Source organism: Bactrocera tryoni, chromosome 4 (assembly GCF_016617805.1).
Source record: "Bactrocera tryoni isolate S06 chromosome 4, CSIRO_BtryS06_freeze2, whole genome shotgun sequence".
In the NCBI taxonomy this organism is placed as follows: Eukaryota; Metazoa; Arthropoda; class Insecta; order Diptera; family Tephritidae; genus Bactrocera; species Bactrocera tryoni.
Window position 1 is genome coordinate 26,918,679 of NC_052502.1, and position 26,010 is coordinate 26,944,688.

Sequence of the window (26,010 nt, forward strand, 5' to 3'; positions counted from 1 at the left end):
TTTCTCATCGGTCATCATGTCTCTTCGGATTATACAAAGGTCCAAAGCTTACTGACGCCGGTGGAGAGGCTGCAAAACTTCCAATGCTCTGTCCAATCTGAATTTCAATTCTAAAAACATACAATTTTAAGATTCCGAAGTTCGTAGAATATTTTCAAAGACCTACATATTTATTGTTAATAATAATTTTATAATAAAATATTATTTTAAGCTCTTTTATAAAAAAACAAAAAAACAACGCACTTATCTCAATATGTATTTTTCTCTACACAGGAAGGTGGACACTCACATACACGCCGCTTCATGCATGAATCAGAAACACTTGCTGCGTTTCATTAAGAAAACGCTCAAAAATAACGCCGATGAAATTGTGACAATCACCAAAGGTCAGCCAATGTCACTGAAAGATGTTTTCCAGTCGATGAATCTGACAACCTATGATCTAACTGTGGATATGTTGGATGTGCATGCGGACCGGAACACATTCCATCGTTTCGACAAATTCAATTCCAAATACAATCCGATCGGTGAGTCGCGTTTGCGCGAGGTCTTCCTCAAGACGGACAACTATTCGAATGGCAAATATTTTGCACAAATTATTAAGGTGAGTGTGGAAGGAGAGGGGTCGATGTAACATTTTTTTGGAATAAATTATTATATTTAACTTAAACGTAATGCAATTTTACTTAAACAGGAAGTTGCCTTCGATTTGGAGGAATCGAAATACCAAAATACCGAGCTACGTCTCTCCATTTATGGCAAATCACCGGATGAGTGGAAGAAGCTAGCCAGATGGGCCATCGAATACAATGTGCATTCGACAAATGTACGCTGGTTGATACAGATTCCACGACTTTAGTGAGTTGATCTATTGATTTTCCTTAATTTAAAAGCATTTTCTTAATTCCATTACCACTGTTTTCACTCTCTCTCTCTCCAGTGATATCTTCAAATCCAATAATTTGATGAATTCATTCCAAAATATATTGGACAACATCTTTAAGCCACTCTTCGAGGCTACCAGCCGACCTAGCGAGCATCCGGACTTACATCGTTTTCTTAATTATGTAATCGGTTTCGATTCCGTGGACGATGAATCGAAGCCGGAGAACCCAATTATTGATTTGGACATACCAACACCGGAAGCGTGGAGTGAGGAGGAGAATCCACCATATGCCTACTACATTTACTATATGTACGCGAATATGACTGTATTGAACCAATACCGAAAGTAAGCGAATCTTTGAATTTATCCTTTTTTTCATACTAAAATTTATTTGTTAATTATAAATTTGTATCTCTCTCCCTTCTACCATAGAGCGCGCGGCATGAATACATTCGTTTTGCGTCCGCATTGCGGTGAGGCCGGTCCGGTGCAGCATTTAGTTTGTGGCTACCTAATGGCTGAGAACATCTCTCACGGTCTCCTCTTGCGTAAAGTGCCTGTGCTGCAGTATCTCTTTTATCTGACACAAATCGGCATTGCCATGTCGCCGCTCTCCAATAATTCACTTTTCCTCAACTATCATCGCAACCCGCTGCCGGAGTATTTGGCACGCGGTCTGATTGTCTCACTCTCCACTGATGATCCACTGCAATTCCACTTCACAAAGGTGCGTTGAGAGCACAGCTTCGTTTTGCATTTGTTTTATGGGAAAATAATTTGTTTTTTTTTTTTTTTCATTTGCTATAGGAACCCCTGATGGAGGAGTACAGCATTGCGGCGCAAGTGTGGAAGTTGAGCTCATGTGATATGTGCGAATTGGCGCGCAACAGTGTGATTATGAGTGGTTTTCCGCATAAGGTGAGTGAAAATTATATAAACGAGAGTTGGCTCTGTCTTTATAATAAGTAGTCGGTTTTCGTCAAGCAATCAAGTGATATTGAATACTTAATTTTGCTTGTTGTTTTTGTGGCAATAGCGGCAAATATGTTAAGTGAAGGCGTCTGAATTGTTAATCCTTGGCCGGATATAAATTTGTGTCCATGGCAGTTAAAGTTTAGCCATGTCCATCTGTCTTAGAAACACTTCTCTTTTTTCTCAAAGGAGCTGTTCATTTGTCGGAACAATCCATATATATTATAATTGTTATAACTGTTATTCAGACCCTTCTTGGGGGAAAAGAATAAGTTAACTATCATCGAAATTTCTTATCGGTAGGCCCAGGAAATGAGCTGTTTCGACGGATTGGGACCATAGGGAGAGGGAAGTTAAGTGAATTGGTTTCATTGAACATGAAAAGTGTCGTGAGAGAACTAATTGTTTTTCTCCATTTTTTTCAACTTCGTTCTGCTTCATCCCGGTGACCATATCGAAAGTCAGAGATCCTTGCCATGTGGTTGTTGTAGCGGCTTAAAGCATTCCTGAAGCAATTTCGATGGTGCCGAGTTGATAGTCCTTGGCCGGATAAACGCCGGGTCGGTTCTGGTTTCTTATATCCGACAGTCGTAGGAACATACAATCATCTGCGAATGAGATAATAGAAATGTAGTGATTAAGTGTGTGAAAGTTGAGAGTAGCAAGGCCTCAAGTGTTTTCCCTAGTGGGAGGGAGAGTTATCGGGCGTTAAGACTCCACTAGATTGGCTAGCTTCCCAGATTTTAAAAGTAGAACCACCCGGCTGATTTTCCACACATCGTGTGTGGAGGGTTGTCAGTGATAAGTTAAGGACTGTGCTGATATAACTTTACCATTGGAATTAGCTTCCTTTGGTTTATTGACGACATTCAGAAAATCCTCTTCGGGTAACACACCTTTTTGTCTTTTCCACCAATAAATTGTCGGCTAAAGTTGCTCGCGCACTTCTTCGGACTTGAGGATACTATCGGATTGGATAAGGATTTGACAGTAGCCAAAAGTTTGATAAACTTTTTACATATCTTCATTCCTATTCTCCAAATTGAAATCCCTTTTGGGGTGATCACAGCGATCGACTTGCAGTCAAATAAAGACATTCATCTAACAGATGTGATGTTCCGGTTCGACATACGGAACGGACGGCACAAGGAGCCAGGAGTGGCCTTGTGGCCCTCGTTCGGGAATTAGAGCGTGATGAAAGTTGGAGAGGATTGATCAGACTGGGTGTCACGCTGCCTACTTGAGCTCCGTGGCACCATAGAGGTTATTTGTTGGCCACTCGGCTGAAGTGGTGGCACATTGTGCAAACTAGGTGCATTAGAGATATAAACTTCTGATCGGACCACTATAGCATATCGCTGTCATACCTATTGACCAGTCAAAATTCCGTTCCCACGGCTGTCGGGTCTACGTAACCGGTACAGACCCGGACTTTTTCCAGCCAAGAACTGTCAATTGGGCAGAATCCTACCGCTACAACATCAACAACAACAACCAATTAATGTGAAGATATAGGTCTTTTTATACCACCTAAAGTAAATAAGATTGAAAAGTTTTCATAAGCATGATCTCATTTCCAACACGAATTCACTCAACTGAAATAACTCATTTCCCAAAAGTTGTTTGCCATTAATTAAATAAAGAGTAATTTTATTTAAATCGACTTCTCACATTTCTTCCGCAGGTCAAACAACATTGGCTCGGCCCGAATTACACGCGTGAAGGTGTTGCCGGCAATGACATAACACGCACCAATGTGCCCGACATACGCGTGGCCTATCGGCATGAAACGCTGCTTGACGAGCTGTCGAATATCTTCAAGGTGCACGAGATACCGAAAAGTGAGTAAATCTACCCGGGGACAACAACCAGCGCAGCAGTGACCAACAACAACACAAACACATTTGATACACACATACAACTGCGTCAGCCATTGCTTAACCCGAACAGCTGGTGCCATGACGGTTGAGCCGACATCTTCTCATGAATTTACCTACAAACATATATAAACTCCTTGAGGCTCCTTTTTCTACCACAATTATAACTGTAATTGCTATATACATATATATTAATATTATTACTACTACTATTACTACATATAACTGCTGTTACTAAAACCAATCAACAACTACTTCAACACGCGCGTATTTACATACATGTGAATTTGAATCTTCTTGTTATAACCTTAATGAAAATATGTATGTATGTTGGATTAAGTGTATGTTACATTTTGTAAACACACACACACATATTTATTGAAATATCTTTTTTCGTATTTAACACTTGAAAGTCGTAAACAATTAACAAAAGTCTAAACAATTGCAGAGGAGAGTGCAAACAACATTCAACTGCAAGCTGAAGAAGTTGAAAATGAAGTTGAAAGAGCAAATCAAATCGAAGCCGTTAAGTCATTTTTTCTTAGCTCAGAATATAGCTCGTGCTTGGAGGATTTATAATATTTGTTATTGTTTCATAATTATTTGATTTTTTTTACATTTTTTTATTCTAATTTGCCATCGCTTTTAAGCAAGTAAAATATATGTATGTATGTATAATAATAATATTGTTATTTATAGTATATATATATAGCCTCTTCCAATGAGTAAAACTGTTAAAATATGTTGTTGTATTTATGCTCACACGTATCTGTATGTAATATAAATTAATTTGCAATTTCCTCAATTCGGCTTGTTAAACTAAAAATTGCTACGGCAACTGTAAATTGTTTCATGTCAAACGCAAATGCAAACAGAAATTGTATTTACTACAACAAAAAATTGCAAATAAATTGTTTAATGGTGCAAAATGCACAAATAAATTGTGAAAATCCATATAAGCATTGAATTGTGGTTGTTTTTCTTATTATTCCTGCATTTCCGCTATGGATAGTGTGTGTGGCTCTCAAACTGTGCACTGTTGGCACACAAACTGTAGTTGGTTAGTGCAGCGCCATCTAGCGTCTAGTAGAGCGCCTGAAAGCACGCTACATTTTTGTTATTTTTTTGCCGGCCGCCACTTGCTGGCTGGTTCTGCGCGCCTGGTGTAAATTGGGAATTTCGTGCGCAGCCAAAAATGAATTTTCTGACGCCGCCGCTAGGGTGGTCGGTCGGTTTTTTGTGGGAATTACTTTTACGGGAAAATTTGCATGTTTTGGCAATTTTGCTGTAATTATTTGATGCAAATTATTTTTGCAACGACTTTTTTGGTACTGAAATTTTTTTCAGACGTATTTTTACTAAAAATAAAACAACAGGTGGGTTTTTATACTTTTTATTTTTTTTTTTTGTTCATTTAAATTATAAATAAAATATTAAATGCGTAATAAATAAAATTAGTATTTTTTTACGATTTTTATGAATGTTTTGGCGATTTGAGTGAAATTAAATATTATAATGAATAAAATTGTGTATGTGCTAATTTTCTTAAATAATATTTTCTTATTTGGGAATTTTGATAATTTTAAAACAAAGTCTGCCACACCAATAGTATTTTTTAATGAAAATTAAGAAAATGGTAATTTTATAAGAAAAAATTGAATATTAAGAAAAAATGATTTTTGTCTATTAAAAATTTACATAAATTAAGAAAAAAATAGAGCTTTTCTCAAAAAAAGTTATATTAAGAAATTAGCAATTTTCTAAAAAAAAATTGAAAATGAAGAAAAAATTGTATTTTTCTAGAAAAAATTAAGAAAATGGTAATTTTAATGAAAATTAAGAAAATATTAAAAAAAAATTAAAAATGGCAACTTTTATAAAAGGAAATGAAAATCAAGAAAACGTTAATTAAAAAAAAATATTTTTTTTCTAAAAAAAATTGAAAATTAAGAGAATATTATTTTCCTAAAAAAATAGAAAATTAAGAAAATATTACTTTAAACAAATTTAAAACCAATAAAATGTTAATTTAAAAAATATATTTTTTTTTCTAAAAGAATTGAAAATTAAGAAAAAAATTGTGTTTTTCTAAAAACTATTGACAATAAATAAAATGGTAATTTTCAAAAAAAAAAATTGAAAATTTAGAAAATATTATTTAAAAAAAGTGGTAATTATTTTAAAAAAATATTCTTTCTTTATACAATTTTTTTCTAAGAAAATATTTTTTTGCCAAACAAAAATTTGAAATTAAAAATGGTAATTTTCTAAAAACAAAATAGAAAACTAAGAAAATATTTTTCTTTAGAAAATATTTTTTTTCTATAAAAACTTTTTCTTAAAAAAATATTTTTTTTCTTAAAAAAATTTAAAATTAAGAAAATGGTAATTTTCTAAAAAAAATAGAAAATTAGGAAAATTTTTGCTTTCTAGAAAAATATTTCTAAAAAAATGAAAATTAAGAAAAAAAAAGGTTTTTCAACAAAAATAAAATTAGTATTAAGAAAATATTACTTAAAAAAAGTGGTAATTCTTTTAAAAAATATTTTTTTTCTTAAAAATTTTTTTTCAAAAAAATTGTTTTTTTTCAAAATGTTTTTTTAAAAAAAGTATTTAAATTAAAAAAATTGTAATTGAAAATTATAAATTGGTAATTTTCTAAAAAAAAAAATTGAAAATGAAGAAAATATTGTATTTTTCTAGAAAAAATTTAAAAATGAAGAAAATAGTAATTTTAATGAAAATTAAGAAAATATCTAAAAAAAAAATTAAAAATGATAACTTTTATAAAAAAATTGAAAATCAAAAAATATTACTTAAAAAAATTGAAAACCAATAAAATGTTAATTTAAAAAATATATATTTTTTTTTCTAAAAAAATTTAAAATTAAGAAAAAAATTGCTTTTCTAAAAACAGCTGAAAATAAAAAAAAATGGTAATTTTCAAAAAAAAAACTTGAAAATTTAGAAAATATTATTTTAAAAAAGTGGTAATTATTTTCAAAAAATATTCCTTTTTTATACAATTTTTTTCTATGAAAATATTTTTTTTTTAAACAAATTAAAAATTAAGAAAATTGTAATTTTCTAAAAAAAATAGAAAATTAAGAAAATATTATTTAAAAAAAGTTGAAAATCAAGAAAATGGTAATTTTCGTAAAAAAATATTTTTTTTCTAAAAAAATTCAAATTTAAGAAAAAAATAGTATTTAAAGAAAATGAAAATTATGCAAAAAACTAGAATTTTTTTGCTAAAAAAATTAAAATAAGAAAATATTATTTAAAAAAATGAAAATGAAAAAAATATTTTTTTCCAAAAAAAAATGGAAAGTTAAGAAATTGAAAATTAAGAAAATGGTAATTTTCTGAAAAAAAAACATTAAGATATATAATTTTCTACAATAAATGGAAAAATTAAAGTCATTCAGAAAAAGTGTCTTTTGATTTTTGTGTATGTGGGGGTTAATTTTTTTTCAAAAATATTTCTGGAAGAACAATTTTTTGTATTAATTAATTTTTGTGAAGAAAATTGATGAACGAAAATATGAAAGCATTCGTACATATGTATGTATGTATATTTGTATGTAAAAAATTACGCACTATTTTAATTTTAAGAGTTTTTTGTTTCAAATTATAATTCGATTCTCAAAGGTTTTATACAAAATAAATAATAATAAAATATGAAAAGATAAATTTCTAAGCACCAAAAAATCACAAGCAAATTTGAAAAATTATTCATTGATTTTATTTAAAAAAAAATAGGTTTTTATGTTTAGAAAAAAAAGTCTGAAAATTTTAATTCTTGCTTTAAGTATTTTTTTTTTTCGATTTTTCACATTTTTATTATGTTACCGAAAAGAAATAAAAAAGTTTTAAATGAAACATTATAGTACGTACATACATATGTACATATGTATTTTTGTATGCACATTTTAAGTATTCTTTTGCCTACTCGGCTTAACTTACATACATACATACATGTATGTAGTATGTACGTGTTTTTTCTGTGAAAATTCACAACTTTTAAAAACAAGGTGGTTCCCAAAAAAAGGGAAAAATAATAAAAAAAATAATAAAAAAAAAAAAAAAAAAATTAAAAAAAATTAAAAAAATAATAGTAATAATAAAAATAAAAATATTAAAAAAATAATAAATAAATAATAATAAAAAATAATATTAAAAAAGGAATATTAAAATAATAAAAAAATTAAAAAATCGGTCGCAGTATTAAAAAAAAATATATATTTAAATTTGTAATTATAAATATTATTATACGTTTTGTTTGTTTAACTTGTCTTCTGCGATATCTTCTATTTTTGATCATCAAACATAGTAAATTCTACATAACTGTATATGTTAGTAAGTGAAAAAATTCGTAAACACTTTTTGTTTCGTTAAATATATGAAAATGCGTTAAATATATACAATAAAATACAAAAATATGAACATAAAACACAACGGTTCATAAAAAAGTGTACACATGTACTTAATTGCCTTAACAGCACATACTAAAAACTATTTACTTAGAAGCTACGATATTTTACTTAATATGCCATCAATGTGAATGCGCGCGAGAAACAGTCGAAAATTTTAAGGAAATGCGTTTTTTTTTTATTGAGAGCAAAAGCTGAAATCAATTCTTTTAATTGCACAGCACACGGTCATAGATGAGTCCCAGGTTAGCGCCATGATTTCAGAGAATCTTTATATACACATCTACGTATAATTTCAATCTGCAAGCTATTATTACGGGATCGTAACGGTTATTGTTTTTACTTAGAAAAAACTACGATTTAATCGTTTTACAGGGTTGGAATTTTTCCTTTAGTTTTATTCATTTTGGTCGTCACATTCGGGTTTTTACTATTGCCGGTTATACTTTATCGATAATTTTCGATTTTTATTTTGAATTAAACCGATATTTTTGTGATTTTTATTATTTTGTCCAGATAAAATGGTGTTTTTTTCTAAAAAAAATATATGTATAACCGATACTAATGAGAACAAAAAAATATTTTTTAATGAAAAAATAGTAAAAATAAATATATATGTATGTACATATTTTTATCGAAAAAATATTAATGTGAACAAAAAAAAATATTTTTTAACGACAAAATACAAAACATTGAAACTAAATTTTTTTGAATTGAAAATTTTTAAATAGAACATTTTTTTTTGTAGAACACATAGCTAAAAATATCAATAAAACGTTCCAATATAGTCGAAAAAACTAAAAATCACAAACTAATGTTACGAAAAATCCACAAAACAAAAATAATTTTACAGCATATTTTCTATAACTCGCCATAACGGTTAATACTTGCTTTGAACAAAATCTTCAGCCCGAAAAACTCAAAATAACCGTTATTTTCGGTGCCGTTTTCTGGATTAGAAGCTTTTTGCTCTTAAACTTGGAATATATTTAAGTAATAGGCAGTGTCAGCGACGCATTCACATTTCACTTTCAGCTTACGGCATACATAGTAGTTACATACAAATTTATGTTTAATCTTAATTGCTTTCGTTTTTTGTAATTTTCTTGCTTTGTGTGAAGTTTTATAGCAACTTTGGCACTACGTCTTGAATTGCTTATCGTTTATTATTTAAATATGTTTTTATTTTGCCTTTTTAGTAAGTAATTAGGGTCTTTTTTATTGCGCATTTTGCAACGTTTTCTTATTTTTGTTTCTTTGATTTCGAATTAGTCTCTTTAGATTGTTTAGCAATACTCAACGCTTACATGTTCAGTCGCAATTGTTATTATGGTTGTGTAGTATGTGTTTAAAACGGTGAATTCATGCCCAGTTTGGTGCCAAAGTCAAGCCTCGCGCGGCGCTGATAGCGTGTGTTAACTCTGTAAAAGCGAAAACAAAAATAAAATATAATAAAAAGTAAAAAATAAATTCAATTTAAGAAACTCACTTAATCTCCTGCCATTTGCAAATCTCGGTGATTGCCAGACTTATAAAACTGCCGCCGTAGAGGAACGCGATCGCCGGCCACATGCCGCATGCCTCATCGAAGAAGTTGTCCTGCAGTACTATTTGCACCGCACAGATCACGATGTGCACGAGCAGCGTGCAGCCGCAGGTGAAAGCCCAGATGTGATTGCGGAAGGGATTGCGCTGCCACAACGAGTGATCGCGGTGCACGAAGCAGGCGGAAATCACCACTGCAAGGTAAAAATGCTTGTATGAGTATTGTATCTAGTAAATGTGCTAACAAATGTGCTCACCGAAATGCACTAAGATGCCGAGAAACGAGAAGATACGCGCGATTTGCAAGTTGATATGCAATTTCTCCTCGTCAATGTCCATGAGCTCGATGGGATGCGCCATAAATGTGCAATAGGCGAAAATCTGTGGGAGAAATGAAATAATATTAGGCTAACAAGAATATATTTCCAGGAAATGTTTTCAACTAGAAACTCGGGTATAAAATATATATATGTATATATATATATATAAACTTTTATGTTAGAATTTTCATTACATTTACTATTTCTTCCTTGTTATGGAGATAATTTCGTAATTTCTTAACCATTTGCTTAGGTTTACTTATATAATCCAGCAAAGTAGAACTCTCCTTTGGATTATTTTTGTATTGATAAGAATGATGGAATGATTTTTTAGTCAATTCTGTTCTATATTATATTTTTCCGCTAGAGGGCGCTCGAAAAACTACACTCACTAAACAGCTGGAACGTGTTTAACGAGCGACTCTTATTGGTATCAGTGGTGCACTACGTTCAACACCAACAATGGAACTTAATGCAATTCTACATATAGCACCCGTGGACGTAGCCGGCAATCGCATAGCGGCATAGGTTGCTATGGAAGCTGAACACATTCAGGGCCCCATAGCGGAATATTCCGAAAATTTCCCTCACTTGGATTGCATCCCTGATAACTTGGATGACTGCGTCACGGAGCTTACTTCTGGCGACATCTGCAGATACCTCCGAGGGATATGTGTATAGGGCGGATTCGCTGGAGAAGAGGCGCGGTAAACTTTTTCATCAATGGACGGAGGTTTAAGTGGAAATTTAGAGGAGATTCTTCTGTCGGGAACTCTCAATCAACTATTGGCATCCTGAACCACATCACATCAGTGTCTTTCAAGCAAAAGTGGCAGCCATTAAGGTAGCAGGAGATGTACTTCTCTGATATACCGATTTTTTAAGGGAGGATAAAGAGCTCAAAGCTGGTCAAGGGGTGTATGAGCTCTCTAGCAGTAGTACCAAGATACTCCTTATTAAACTTTTCTGGGTGCCTGGCCACAGCGAAATAGTCGGAGACTATTCGAATGCTGGATCTATAGAGCTCGCGCGAGCTCAACAAGCATTAGTCAGCAACCAGCAGCTGTAGGGTTGCAAAAGCCTTCTGGTCGGGAGTGGAACGTAAAAGGTCCATTGAAAAAGATTCACATCACCGAAATGACAGCTGTACTAACTGGACACTTTTTCATTGACGCTCATGCGGTGAGGTTATATGATGATGATACTTTTCAACCTTGCAACGAGGAAGATAAGATGATCTAGACACTTTTTTGCTATCTTCTTTCATATGCTTTCGACGAACTCGGGGAATCGGCGGGAATTTACATTAGACACCTTAATAAAATTTAGGCTAAAATGTTCTAGGCGCTTTCTTTTTGATCCATACCTAGGAGTTCTAGCAGGCGTCTCTAGCTGTCCAAGTAGTATTATTCATGGCCTCAAATCAAATCAGCTCATTTACCTAATTTAACCTAATTTATAGGATCTCCTTCTGGGTGTTGCTAACTTCGTGACAAAAAAACTATTTTAAAGTATAACATTCATTATACTAAGGTCTTTGGATAGATTGCAAAACAAAATTCGTACTTACCATAATCAAAATGGGAGCGATGAATTTGCAGCCATAACACCATATCACAAAACCGAAGACCTTTGTATCATACTCGGTCTGCTTTTTGCCCGTGGCACGATTCATAATCTTCGGATCGACATCGATGTGCGCCAAGGCCAGCGCAATCAACGGTACTGGCACACTCATCAAATAGAGCACCATAAGCGGCGTCAATAGTGGCGGCAACGAGAGGCAAGCACTCAAAATATTGATCATCGAAAGCGCGCCGGCACAGCAAGCCCAATATTGTATGCAATTCCAAAGGCCAGCCGAAAAACGACGCGACAATTCGATAATGGACACCAGCGATAACGGTTCATCGCGACACACCGATATGGAACAGGGCAACGAGTTGAGCAGGCGACCTAAGTAGACGGGAGACACTGTATTGCCGGCAGCTTGCATCGGACGCATTTGTGGCTCATCATTGCCATAGAAACCGCTTTCGAGCAGCTCTTCGGTGGTGTAGGGTTCATGACTGCCATACTTCTCCTCGCCATTGAGGTCTTTCTTGAGGCGCAGCAGACGCAATTTGTTGTTCGTTAAGTTGCCCTCCGTATAGGCGGCAATATCTTGACACACTTGCGGATAAAGCGGCTCGACAGCTATACTGCAATCGGCTTGCAGGAATATATTCGCATTTGAATTGCTGGCCGAAGAACCGAGACAAACGACAATCTCACCGTACGACTGCATAATGTCGAGCATTTGGCGCGTCGCCTCGGGCGAACAGTCTGTGAATAGCGACACTTGCAATGGCACATTGTCTACCTGCTCCAAATGTGGACGTATATTCTCGATGCCGCGTGGCAATTTAGCGCGATTCGACATGTCAAAGTGCACGGGTGCGCTCTGCTCGGTACTCTCTGTTATGATGCTCATCGAGCGACAATTCTCATCCATGGCAGAGTCCTCCGATTGGCGGTGCTCATCGTCGGCGGCATCAGCAATAGCTTTGCTGCCGCCATCCACCAGATGTAAGGGCGCGTCTTTGCCGTTGCCGTTACCTTCACCACCACAACTGACGCTACTGCGACGCGAGGGCGGTGTTGAGCTAAGCTGCACCGCTTGGTAGTCATCGGGATTGGAGATGGCGCCCGGTGCTGAGGAGCTCAGCGTTTTGGAAGACTCGAGATTGGGTGGCGGTAGCAGATGATGCAGATCGCTGCCTTCGTCGTCCGCGTCGTTATCGGTGCCACCTGTACCGCCTGTAATATTCGATGTATTTAGGTGCGTTTGATGTGTGGGATGCGTGCTACTAATATTACTACTATTGTTGTTCTGATTACCTATGTTGATGGTGGTGGTGGTTGTGGTGTTCTGCGTGCTGGTGCACTGATTTATGATTTCTACATTATGAGGCAATGAAACATTATTGGTGGTTGAATTGATGGTGCTTGTGGCAGTGTTGTTGTTTTTGTTGATGGTAGTGCTAATGGCTGTCTTGTGATCATGTGCGGACTCAACAATGTTGATGGTATTCTCATTATTACTCTGCAAACTTTTGTTACCCGAACGCCCGGACGTACCGCTGGTGTTGGCCTTATCCGCAGCCGTATTCATTGAGGCCTTATCATCCGCCTCATTCAAAAGGGATATGTGACAATTCCAACCGGACTCCAGACCCATCTTCTCGGAGAACACACGCGAGCGCAACTCGTTCTCTTTGCTGAAATGTACGAAACGTATGCAAGCGCGCTCCAGCCGCTCCACCAGCTGAACAATGTCCATCTGCGCTTGATACTGCATAGTTACCATACCGATGAATACCTGATGGCACTGCATTTCGAAACAGCCCTCCACATCGTTGATGTCATCGTCTTTGCTTTCGCTGAACAAGAGCGAATCAGTGCTGATGCTGTGGCTCAATTTCGTATGTATATGACCGCCGCTCTCGAAATCGCAATGCGCGCGATCGACATGCTGCATGCGGATTTTCGACTCGGGCGGTAGTTCTAAGTATGCAATCGGTCCGCCGGTGTGCTGTGCGCCGCTGAGCGCCCCAATGATGCCATGCCGTAGCGGACGATACGAGAAGGCCGTACAGTAAGCGGTGAGCGCGCTGCGTTGGTAGAAATCAAGCGCTTTCTTTCGATCTTGCGCCGACAGAGGGCGCAAGTCCTTGCCATCCCAGAAATCATCACAGAAATCCATTATAATGTCGGCGGTGCCTTGGGTGAAGAGCGAGAGGTAACCGGCAGGGTTTTCCCGCATCACCACCGACAGTGAGTGGGGAAAGGGTACCTTCACTTTAGACGACAGCTGCAGTTGACGTGCAAAGCGGATGTCACGGCGCACCACCTCCGGTTGCTGGATGTGTGTAAGAGAGGGAGCAAATATTCATAGTTTTGTTAATTGTATCCCACGATTTTTCATAAAATTTTATTTTATTACAAATAATTTTGTTATATGTTGCACAGAGTTAATAAGTGGAAGAGGTTCGAAACCACGAAATATTCAACCCGCAAACACAAAATACCCAGAAATAAAGTCCCCAAATTGAAACCGAAAATTATTTATGATATCTTCATGAAATCAGGTGCTCTTATTTCGAACATGATTTGATCGGCTATACAAATTAAAAAAATCGGTTCAAACCTTCCCTTAAACTCCATATAGTTTTTATACCAATTGCAGCCTATCTTCTTTACTTAAACTGTCTTCGATTCACCATTTCTCTGCCATAAAAATACATGTATCAGCTTCCAGGTGAGAATAATTTCTAGACGTGCATGGAGAAGAGGTTTAATACCGACCGGTCCGAAATGTTTTGTGGAGCAGGGACAAAAGCATACTTCAAGGATCTTGAAATATCTCTCCTCATTCGTCTACCAAACTGAGTTAACATCTTCCAAGCGGAAGTAGTAGGCATAGAGAAAGCCGGGAAGATAGAGAAAGCTACCTTCTACACAGATAGCCAGGCGGTTTTGTTAGCTTTGTCGTCGCCAAAAATAAACTCCAGCGTGGGCAACAAATTTAGAAAGGCTTTAAAGCGGGTGACAGGTCAAATTCATTTGTCCATAATTTGGTTTTCCGGTTTTAGAAACATTTTCGGTAACAAAAAGCAGACGAGTTGGCCACGTCGGGAGCCTCTCTAGACAAGTCAAAAGCGGAGACGAAATTGTGCCCGCTACGAATATTAAAGAGCGAGCTAAATACGCAATTAGAACAAATAGCTCAGAATAGATGGAAATCTACAACCAAATGTAAGATAGCGAAACAGATATGGCCAAATCTTATGAATTTGATATTCTACATATTCGTAAGATTGGCGCTTTTGGCGCTAATTGACCAGAATTAATATTGTGAATGGCTCAAATGAACTAAAAATTTATTATTATTGTTTATAGAAAACAAAACTAAGGCGTTACTAAAACGTTTTTGAAGCAAAGATTGGAGATAAGGGCGAGCAGAAAGAATGACAACATAATTACGCATGCGTCACACTTGTTTACGAAGGAATGCACTACAAGTGCTAGCCTCATTGTTATACTACTTTGGGCAAAAAATAGTATGACTTTTTAATTTAAAATGTCTCGCGAAAGTCCATTTTTTTAGGTTGGTATGACAGTCAGTCTGCTGCCGCAACATTCAATATGTTGGATTCGTGTTTGATTGGTAAAAATTATTCAAAGAGGGCCGAGAACGCGTTGACGACGAACCACGTCCAGGATCCCGTCAACATCAACTAATGATCCCCACGTCACTACAATAAAAGAATTGGTGCTAGAGAATCGACGATTAACAGTCAGAGATCTTAGCAGCACCGTTGGAATAACGGAAGGATTAGTGAAAACCATTTTGAAAGACCGAAAAGTGAACGCACGATTTGTTCCAAAATCACAAAATTTTTTCGAATAACAGCGTCGCGCGCCGACTACCAGAATGTCATGAAACGTTTTATTACTAGCGTGAGATCTGAGTTGATCTTTGCTTACGACCCGGAAACAGATGATCAATCGGCCAAATATCGAGGCAAAACTGAGCCAAAGCTGAAAAAACACGGCAAAGCAGGTCAAAAATCAAGGTTATGTTGACAGTTTTCTTCGATTAACGTAGAGTGGTGTACACCGAATTTCTTCCGACCGGCCAAACTGTCAACAAGGAATATTATTTGAGTTATGCGTCGTTTGCGCGAAGCTGAACGTAAAAAGAGGCCGGAATTGTGGGAAGACAACTTTTGGTTTTCGCACCACGGTAATACACCGTCACATACTGCATTAATTCTTTGTCAGCTTTTCGCGAAATTTTCAACCAATATCGTACCGCAACCACAGTATTCGCCTCTTTAGCTCCGTGTGACTTCTGGCTATTTAGCAAATTCAAACGATCGCTTGAATCGCCACACGCATTGAAGGCTTTTCTGGGAATTTATTTTAACAACAGTTTTGAGGATTGGAAAAAACTTTGGCACCACTGTATTATGGACAAAGGCGACTTTGAGGATGAAAATTTTGAAGAATAAATTAATAATTTTAAAATTATGAAAAAAGTCTCTCTTTCATCAGGATATTTCAATTTTTATTGAAGTTACAGACGGATTGGAATGAGTTACACACAAACATACACACATAGAAGTGAACTTAATAAATGTGTTAAAAAAATGAGGGAAATCGTTCCATAATCCATTATCGTTATTCACGTTAACGTTAGTCAAATTAACTTCAAAGTCGATGCCATGTTAAGTGAATGTATCAACTATTTACATATATTTATATTTATCTGAATCATAGTTAAAAGTACTGATTTTCACAAAAACATATTCACTACTCACCAAATGTCTGTAAGAAGCCAACTGACCCTCGAGTGAGAAATGATCTGTAGCAGAATCTTTAAAACCGATTTGTTTGGCCAATTCGCAGAGGCAACGTCTGCACACAATTTCACATTGCAAATAGTAAAATTTAAAATTAGTAAAAATCATTTTGGAGGAAATGCGGTTTTTGAAAGTGTAAGGTTGAATACAAGTAAATATGGGCTAAATAAGTTGCGTATGTAGAAATGTTCTATGTATGTAGGAATGTGCCAATGATGCGCTGCTTACATAAGTAACGGTAAAAACTAAGTGTGAATAATTTTCAAATACAAAAAAATAATAAGAAAATGTTCTATGTTTTTGTTGAAAAATTTGTAAATACACAAACACTTAGATAATCGGTGACTTAAATACGAAGCTATGATCACAAATGGATTTTGTAGAGAAGAGAAAGTTTACGAATAGAAATTGGTTAGTGTTCATACATACATACATATATAAGTAAGCTGCTTGGCATGTTAGTTAAAAAATAAAGATATTCGTATACTTGTATAAACGGTAGAAACTGAAATGAGTTTCAGATATAAGCATATAAAATAAATATACATATTTGAAAAGCGCTAGAACTAATTAAGGGGTTATAACCACTTGAAAATCAGAAAAAGAGGTTATAACGGGGTTTTCAATAAGAGCGCTACAAAAGTAAGTAAGTAATGTTGTATTCCTGTGAAAGTACATTCGATGGCATTATGCATGGAACTCGATTTCTTTTTCATGGTCATCATGGGCACTCTTGCAGAATTCCAGACGCTGAAACCAATTTTCGACGGTTTTAAAGCATAAATAGGTCGATACTGCTGCAATTTCACGTTCAATATTCGCACGAAATTCATCAATCGTCGCTGGCTTGTTGGCATATACCATAAACTTGACTTAGCTCTATGGGAAATAGTCTTAACGGCGTCAAATTGCACGATCGAGGCGGCTAATTGACTGAGCCGTTTCGTGAGATATCACGACCACCAAACTTGGTTTGCAATAAATCGATTGTTACATTCGCTGTGTGTCTTGTGATGCCGTCCTGTTGGAACGACATATTGTCCAAGTCCATATCATTGAATTCGGACCAAAAATATTCGGTTATCATTGAGCGGGAGCGATTCCCAATCACAGTAACATGACGTTCTTGGTCATCACGGAAAAAGTACGGCCCAATGACGCCGTCGGTCCATAAACCGCACCAAACCGTAATTTTTTCGGGATGCAATGGTGACTCTTGGAGTACGTTTAGATTGCTGCCTGACCAATAACGCCTATTTTGTTTGTTGACGAAGCCATTCATCTAGAAATTAACCTCATCGCTGAAGTTGAATTTTCGATGAAAATCCAGATTATTGTCAAGTTGTGGCTCAGCCCAATGCACGAACATACGACGATTCTGGTGGTCAATAGACTTTAGTTCTTGCGTCAATTTGATCGTGTAGGGATGTAAGCTAAGATCTTTTCGCAAAGTTCGCCACAACGACTTCACAGAGATGGCCAAGGCAGGAGAACGACGTGTGAGAGTCTGATTTGGGTCTTCCTGAATTGATGCGCTAGCGGCAGCAATATTATCGACCTTTCTTTGTCTCACTGACAGGGGAACATTTTGTACTGTGCCTGTGGATTCAAATTTTTCCACTAGACGCTCAAGTCTTGATCTGCTCATAAAGTTGAGGCCACTGACTCCGAATTTCGGTAGTAAATTTTAATAATTTCGACTCGTTGTTGGTTGTTTCTATGGTGAAATGGCAAACCTTACTGGAGAAAAATGTCAAAAAAGTGGGAAAAAATATGGTGTCGTTTGATTTCCCTATCGGTCTACTTTTGTAGAGTCCCTATTGAAAAACTCGTTATTAGTTTGCAACGAAGTTTGTAATAACCAGAAGAAAGCGGCCGACGCTATAAAGTACATATATAATATGATTAGCATGATAGCCTGAGTCGATTTAGTCATGTCCGTCTTCTGTACGTCTGTTCGTCCGTCCGCCTGTTAAGATATCGATCTGAAGTGAAGTGCTTGTATGAACAACTTTTTAATTGGTCGAAATAACTTCACGAAATTTGACATAGGTTTTAGTTGTTGTTGTTGTGGAGGCAGAAAACATTCCTGAAATTATTTCAAGGAATGTGGCTAGTTGAGAGACCTTGACCGGATAATAATCCGGGTCCGTCCCGGTTACTTAGAACCGATTATCGTGGGAACGCACATGGTTAATTGTTTAAGGCAATTGCTCAGATCGGACCACTAAAGCAAATAGCTGTCATACAAACTGAACGAAAGAAATCCAGTGCTACCATACATGCATACTTTTTCATTTCACGAGATATCTCGAAATTTTGAAAGGATTATTGTCCAAGATCTATGAAAGTCAATGGTATATATGGCAGCTGCCACCCAAACTGACCGATTAAAATTTAGATCTTGTAAGAAATCTTTGGTATTTGTTGTTGTAGCAGGAGAATTCTGCCGAGTTGACAGTACTTGGACGGATATAAATCCGGGTCCGCTCCGGTTACATAGACCCGACTGTCGTGGGAACGGTTCTTTGGTATTTGTAAAGGGCTTTGGTGCAACCGAAATCATATAGAGAATATTCTTCAATATACATACATACATATGTACATTCGAAATGTATATAAAAAAATCGATTTTTCGAAATTTACAAGTGGATATAACCTCTAAAACAAATATGTGATAAGTAAATAGTTTTTTTTTGAAAATAGTTCTTTTTTAGAAAAGCAAAAGAAATGTATAGATTCCCCTTCTTTTTCTATTACCTACACCTTAACCGCTATGGAAGGAGAAATTAATTTTGATTTTTTTAAATACAATAAATAACGTTTTTATATGAAATCAATTTAGTTTCATAAAAAATAAATAATTAATCAGCGAATTGTTTAAACAATTACAAATGATTTAAATGGCGAAAATTACTATAATAACAAATATGAGTGTGCGACATGAAATAAAGTAATATTTTAACTGTTTACATACATATACATATATAAAATAAAATAAATAATGGTTATTGCAATAAAATATGAGCTTTTATGAAGCAGTTATTTACGTAAGAAATTTCACAACAATTCAAGATTTATAAAAATTTTGAAAAAAACATGCCGAAAGATTTTTAATTAACAATTTGGAAAAGTAAAGCGAATATAAAACATGAGAAAATATACATATTTTATTCAGTGCAATTAAACCTGTTATTCATTTGTGGCGTTAAATGCTTCAGCGTAGCTTTTTGTATGAGTACAAAAGTTTTTTTCCGTTAAAAAAAACAAATTTGCATTAAAAAAGTATGATTAAATAGCGGCGAAAAATGTTAAATGGCGAAAATAATGCAAAAAACCAATTGGATTGAGTTTTGTTGCTGTTATTGTTGTTGTTGGGTAAGTGCGTTAGTGTAATGCTGTGGAAAATAGCTTCGCATCTTACATGGATTTCAACAATTCGGTCAAATGCGCAATAAAACTTGGCATTTTTGTGCATAAATCAGTTTATGTTGGCGCTTCAGTAGCAGTACGTAGCACGCTTTCTGCTGAGTTTGCCTTATTTCAATGGATTATATACATACAATATTTGTTTTTGTTAATTTGGAATTTGGCGCTTGATTTTCTTGTTTCTTTTGTTTGCTTTAAAACTGATGGTTTTTCAAAATTGTTCGCTTCATATTTGTGCAAAATACAAAAATTTTAATTGAGAAAATTGAAAATTTAAGTTTATGGAAAAAAGAATTTAGAATTAAATTGGTTTAATATTATAAATATAGGCAAAAAATATATATTTGGAAAATAGTAGAAACCCAAAAGAGTTGAAATCAAAAAGAGAAAAGGCAAGCTTCGAAAATGAACTACGTACCCATGCAAAAAGCTAGTCAAACTGGAGTCAACGTGGGCATACCGATTTGTGACTGGCACCAAATCTTTATCCAGCATCGCCACGGCGGTTACATGTCCACAGAATTGTGCGTAATGTGCATGCGTCAGCGGCGAACAAGTATTCAACAGTATTGCGAGACCTGAAATGGGGATTTTTTTAGATTTTTTTTTTATTAAAAAAAGATAAAACAGGGAAAAACTTTTACTTCGGTTGCGCCGAAGCTATAAAATACTCTTTATATATGAAGGAGTTTTCACAGAGAAACTTAATTTTGATTGGTCAATTTGTTAGGCAGCTATATATTATAGTGATTCGATCGAAACGATTTGTTGAGAGATTGTTGCGCTGTCTTGGACAATAATCCATGCCACATTTTGTGCAGATTTCTTGTCAAATAGAAAAGTTTTCCATACAAAGACTCGATTTTGAGTGATCAGCTTATATGACAGCGCTATGCTATAATGGTTCAATCTGAGCTATTTCTTAAGATATTATAAAGCTGACTTGGAAAATAACGCGTGCCAAATTTCGTGAAAATATCTTGTCAAATAAAAAAGTTGTCCATACAAGAACTTGATTTTGATCGCTCAGTTTCTATGACAGCAATATGCTATAGTGATCCGATATCAGCCGTTCCGACAAATGAACGGCTTCTTGGTGATAAAAGGACATGTGCAAAATTTCAGATCGATATTTCAAAAACTGAGGGACTAGTCAGCGAATATACAGGCGGACACAACTAAATAATTGTTAATCATTTATATATATACTTTTTAGAGTCTTCAACGTTTCCTTTTGGATATTACAAATTTCGTGGCAAATTTAATATATCCAGTTCAGTGTATAAATATGAAATAATTTTACATTCATTACGCACCCAATGGTTTAAGTGATGTGATATGCGACTTCCACTCATGATCATCGAATTCCAAACGAAATGGACAGTGTTGATCATGTGTTAGATCGAGCACTTCAGCAACAATGCCACCGTTTTTACTCTCCGCCTGACTCGTATGATTACTTTCGGTATTCAGCGTTGAACAACTTGTGCTGCGATCGTCTAAGCGATCATTGTCGGTATCGTGTAGGAAGAATACCTTCTCAGCTGTTGGATTTGGCCATGAAAGTATGCCTTTCTTGTCAATGCAGCACAGTGCTGTTATGGAACCCAATACCTGTACTAAATTCGATGAACGAGGTAGTAGTTCACTATCACCATGCCACAGTTGCCACCAATTGCGAAAAACATTTGAACGCAACAGTGATATATTGTTATAATCAAAAGTTGGCGCATCCAAGTCTTCTTCGAACGATTTTTCCGAGTCTTTAGTGATGAGCACTTGTGGTATTTTGAGAAAGCACTGTAGTCTTGCCACACCCCATAAATTCATCGATATCCACATGATGGGGAATATGAGAGGCAGTAATGGTATAACTGCAGCGGCTGGTGTTTCCAGGAAAACATATTTCCAATAATGTTGCTCATTGGGATGTGTGCCGACATTGGGCGAACTGCTCAAGCCATTGATACGCAACATGCCGGCGAAAAGCGTCAAACAAAGTGCACATATGAAGCCCCATTGTTGTATGTATTTCGTCACCAGCTGCGGACGAGGAAATGATTTGAGTTAATACATTTTAGCATGTAGTTTAAACTAAAAGAAATAAAATGTAAACAAAAAATACTTAAAAATTTTAAAAATAATATTTAAAACAATGAAAAGTGGTTAAGCACGGATTATTTTCATGTAAATGACATTATTTTCAAATGTGAACTACACTGATTAAAAATAATATCTTATTATAAAAAAATTACAATAATTTTATGCGTCTGTTCGCGCACATGTAATTGAAATATAGAATTCTTCACATACACGTCATAATTTAATTAGCACTTCAGTGGAAAAGCAAACATTCCAATAGAACACTAGACTACCCACCAAATAACGTTGCTGATTGTATATCGTCGATGGGCGCTTCAATGAGTTTTCCAAAATCACACGCAAATTATCCAGAAAAGGCGTCGTCTGCAATGTGCATACTAAGTCTGGTAGAGGTGCACGCGCCAAAGGACGCACTGGCGGATCATTCACCTGTGTTGGGCCATATATTTCATGCATTTCAAATGTGCGCTTTCCATTCACTTCCGTACATGGACCGGGCGTTATGTGACCCGGTCGTAGTACAATGTGATCACCGCGTACCAATAAGGCCCACGGTAAATTCACAATATTACCATCGCGATATGTCCACTGCAGCGACACACAAGGTGAAACTGGACAACACAGATGCGGATAATTGCATGGTTGCCACTCGCCACATAGATCACGTTCAGCGAGTCGTATATCGGCGAGTGCCTGGCGTGTCTTGCGGTAGATTTCGGTGCGACGTAAATGATTTTCGCGCACCACCACGCACAAATCCAATGATAAGATAGCCGCAACACAGATCGCCGCCAGATATGCCTCAGCAATAAGCAACGCAATCATAGTGAATAACGTTGCTGTGATTGCAGGCCATCCCAATGGTGTGTCGCTTGGTTTGAAGAATGCCGAACGCAGTTTGCGATAGTAGCTGCAATAAACAACAACACGAAAATTTGGAAATTGTCCAAATATTATTAATAATTAAGTATGCAAACAGTCGCAAGCAATATGTACATAAATAACACTCTTGACTAGACTAAAACACATACATACTCGTACATATGTATATTTACACAAACAGTTACGCGAAAGTCTAGCAATGTTCCTTTTGCACTTACCTCTCTTTGGCGTAGGTGGCCTCATGTTCACGCAACAATTTTTCAATATCGTCGTGCAGACGTGATAATGCAACACGCGTAGTTAAACCATAATTAGGTTTTTCATGGGAAACTCCTTCACCGGTCGCATTCCCCATTGTCTCCGTAGCAACGGCTTTGCGTTGTGACTTTACCGACATCGTTGCTACTAACCGATGCGTCTAGCGTTTACATTGAACTCCGCCGCAAACTGGAATTTTATTAATTTGTTTGTTTTCTTTTGGTCTTTGGCCTATTTAATCGGTCACACACTCTGTTGCAATTTAATTTTTCAGCGCATTTTTGGCAATTTACTTTACACTACTTTTCCAAACACAAATAAATTGAAACTCACTCACGATTATTGCTGAGAACAAATGAAAAGTCAAATTGGTTTGACAACTGTAATTTTCAGAGCAATCAGCTGTTGCCAATCTCTTATCAATTGCACAGGGTTGCCAAGGCTAAAAACGAAGTGTATGCCTTTGAAGTGAAAAATTTCTAATTTGTTTATAAAAATATATTATTTATTTATTTATATCAAAATTCTCGTATATTAGTTGCATTTTTAATTTTTTTAATAACTGATACATTACATTGCAGTAGTGGTCATTAGACGGAAAGTATATGCTTCAGATGTATCGTAATTCATGTTAATTGTCATGTTATGATTTTGAAATAAACAGTAACTAAACCTGAACCACGAAGTTACGAATAACAGCCAACAGGAAACGTCGGAGTCCTTACAAATATATAACTATATTATTATTAAATTCAACGTGTTATTTAGCATAGTTAGATGAATCCAGTAGGATGGAGTCATGTGTAGAAGTTCATATATGTATATTCATTCAGGAATGTTCCCTGACTGCTATTCACTTGGGAATGGTTAGAAACAATTTACATATGGATCAATCAGCTCACGACTTCCGATCCTAGACCAAGTATCTTCTGGGTAGCCAAAGAACATCCGTTTGAAGAAGAGTTAAAATGAGAAGGCGAAATATTCCCTGTTGTGCGCTGGGCTTGGGACCCGCCACCTAAAAAACGCCCCCAATGAAAATAACAGCGGCTGCGCTGACTAGGTCGCACGTACGGACGAAAACATTCCAGCTCTGAAAGTATTCGATGCAAATCTCGCCGGGGGAAGCAGAGGAAGAGACCTCCACTCCGTTGGAAAAACGAGGTGGAGAAGGATCACTTCGGCTCGATTGCTTTCTTCAGACAATTGTTGACAATAGAAGTGCAAAGTAGATGATGCCTTGACCGGCCCACCACGCACATAGCAAAGCATTCTTCATTGTTCAAATCAGCATTCATCCGCTTCGGAAATTCCGTTCAAGAGGCTTTTCGGATTTGACGATTTGTATTATTTCACCAATATTTTCGACCTTAGCTTTCCAGAGTTTGGTGAGTTTTTGGTATTAAAATTATCGGAACGGATACGACGAAACCAAAATTACGGGTGATTGCCTGTTGCAGTATCAGCAGCATAAACACTATTCATTGGTATCGCTGATGACCATCTTTAACGCGGACTTGAGTATTTGAATAATACTGAGTCAAAAATGGTATCGAAAAACTGGACGTTGCTTCAATAGTCATAATATTTTAATGTTCTACTTGGCGTAATATTTAGTTATCCAAATATAATACTTTCCTACTTGCTTATTAAATTCATGAATTATTTCTCTACTTTGCAACACGTAGTAAGCTAAATAACGGTATCAACTCTTAATTGCATCACTTTTGAGGTCAGCCCAAGTAGCATATTAATACGACTTCAAAGCGCTCCTTTGAAAGGGGAACACATTACTTCCGGCATTGCCAAAGTTTCCTTCCTGTCATCAATGAACAAAGCATTCGCTTTGTGAGAGAGAAACCGCACGATTACAATGGCTTACAAATACAAAAACTGCAAAAAATTATTTTGAAGCAATGCGGCGAATTGATAAAACTTGAGAAGAGAGCAGCAGAGATTATACAGAGGCTGTAGATATACAGAGATTGCGGCGTTGCCGGTCTGAATTTTTCGTGGCAGTTTCCAGCCAGTCCTTGTACACCTTCATTTAAGAGGTTCATTCATTAAACGGGTCTTTACTAGTCAAGCGGTCCAAAACAACGGCAAAAATGAAAATTCGCTGAAAAACATCGCAGTCGAGGCTTATAAAAAATGTATTGAAATTTGGAACAATAGTTTTATGTTTGTACTGGCTGAGAAGCCTTACCATTTACTGTCAGTACGAATCAAATTGATCAGAGCTAACAGGTTAATTGAAAAGTCCCCAGCCCGACACTTAGATAGCGCTACTAGAATTAAATCCATATGATTTTTAGTTAGTTCTAACCTTCTAAAACCGAGTGTAAGAATTTAACAGCTGTTGGATCCTTTGTTATGGTGGAAAGAAAAGATTGTTACCGACGGAAACGTTGAAAGGGCCAACAAAATAATTTTGGATGACCGTAAAGTGAAGTTGTTCTAGATAGCAGGCTCTTTTAAGATATCTGCTGAACGTGTACATCATATCATTCACGAATATTTGGATGCAGTGCTTGGAGATGCTCAAGCATTCACTCCGAAGTCCAGTCGACCGTCATTTGAGTGAAATACACACGATGACTCCGCTTCAAAGCGTGGAAAGAGGCTAAAGTTGGCTGGTAAAGTTACGGTCTGTATTTTGGGATGCGGATGTAATATTGTTTATTGACTACGTTGAAAAAGGAAATACGATCAACAGCGACTATTACATAGCATTATTGGACCCAAATCGTCGACAAACGGCCGCAATTGAAGAATACGAATTTGCTGTTTGACCAAGACAATGCACCGTGTCTCAAGTTAGTGAAACCGAAGGCAAAAATCCGTGAATTCTACTTCAAATTGCTTCCGCATCCAACGTATTCTCCAAATCTGCATTCC

General features: G+C 36.0%; 2 protein-coding genes across 10 annotated transcripts in view; one reads left to right on the plus strand and one right to left on the minus strand.

The window, feature by feature from the left end:
- The window catches only part of LOC120775837 (AMP deaminase 2), a 47,179-nt gene extending 42,477 nt beyond the window's left edge, over positions 1-4,702 (plus strand). For 4 of the 5 annotated variants that reach the window (XM_040106202.1, XM_040106201.1, XM_040106203.1 and 1 more), the window contains 6 exons: positions 274-604; positions 695-858; positions 941-1,231; positions 1,319-1,613; positions 1,694-1,804; positions 3,543-4,702. In XM_040106202.1, coding sequence (XP_039962136.1) covers positions 274-604; positions 695-858; positions 941-1,231; positions 1,319-1,613; positions 1,694-1,804; positions 3,543-3,707 — 1,357 coding nt within the window. In that variant the 3' untranslated portion in view covers positions 3,708-4,702. The remainder of the gene's footprint in view (positions 1-273; positions 605-694; positions 859-940; positions 1,232-1,318; positions 1,614-1,693; positions 1,805-3,542) is intronic. The other variant, XM_040106206.1, reaches the window with a different exon arrangement.
- A 4,727-nt stretch (positions 4,703-9,429) lies between these two features.
- Positions 9,430-23,451, minus strand: LOC120774334 (transmembrane protein 94). Of its 5 annotated transcripts, none has more exons than XM_040103894.1 (10): positions 23,073-23,451; positions 22,249-22,882; positions 21,186-21,912; positions 20,288-20,447; positions 16,399-16,495; positions 13,154-13,934; positions 11,604-12,832; positions 9,971-10,094; positions 9,658-9,907; positions 9,430-9,589 (listed from the first exon to the last, which is right to left on the minus strand). In XM_040103894.1, exons 1-10 carry the CDS (start codon positions 23,249-23,251, stop codon positions 9,517-9,519), a joined length of 4,254 nt encoding a protein of 1,417 aa, XP_039959828.1. In that variant the 5' UTR covers positions 23,252-23,451; the 3' UTR covers positions 9,430-9,516. The 5 variants fall into 5 exon arrangements, with proteins under 5 accessions (XP_039959828.1, XP_039959827.1, XP_039959826.1 ...); XM_040103893.1 differs by having other exon boundaries at positions 13,136-13,934; XM_040103892.1 differs by having other exon boundaries at positions 12,914-13,934.
- Positions 23,452-26,010: the final 2,559 nt, after the last annotated feature.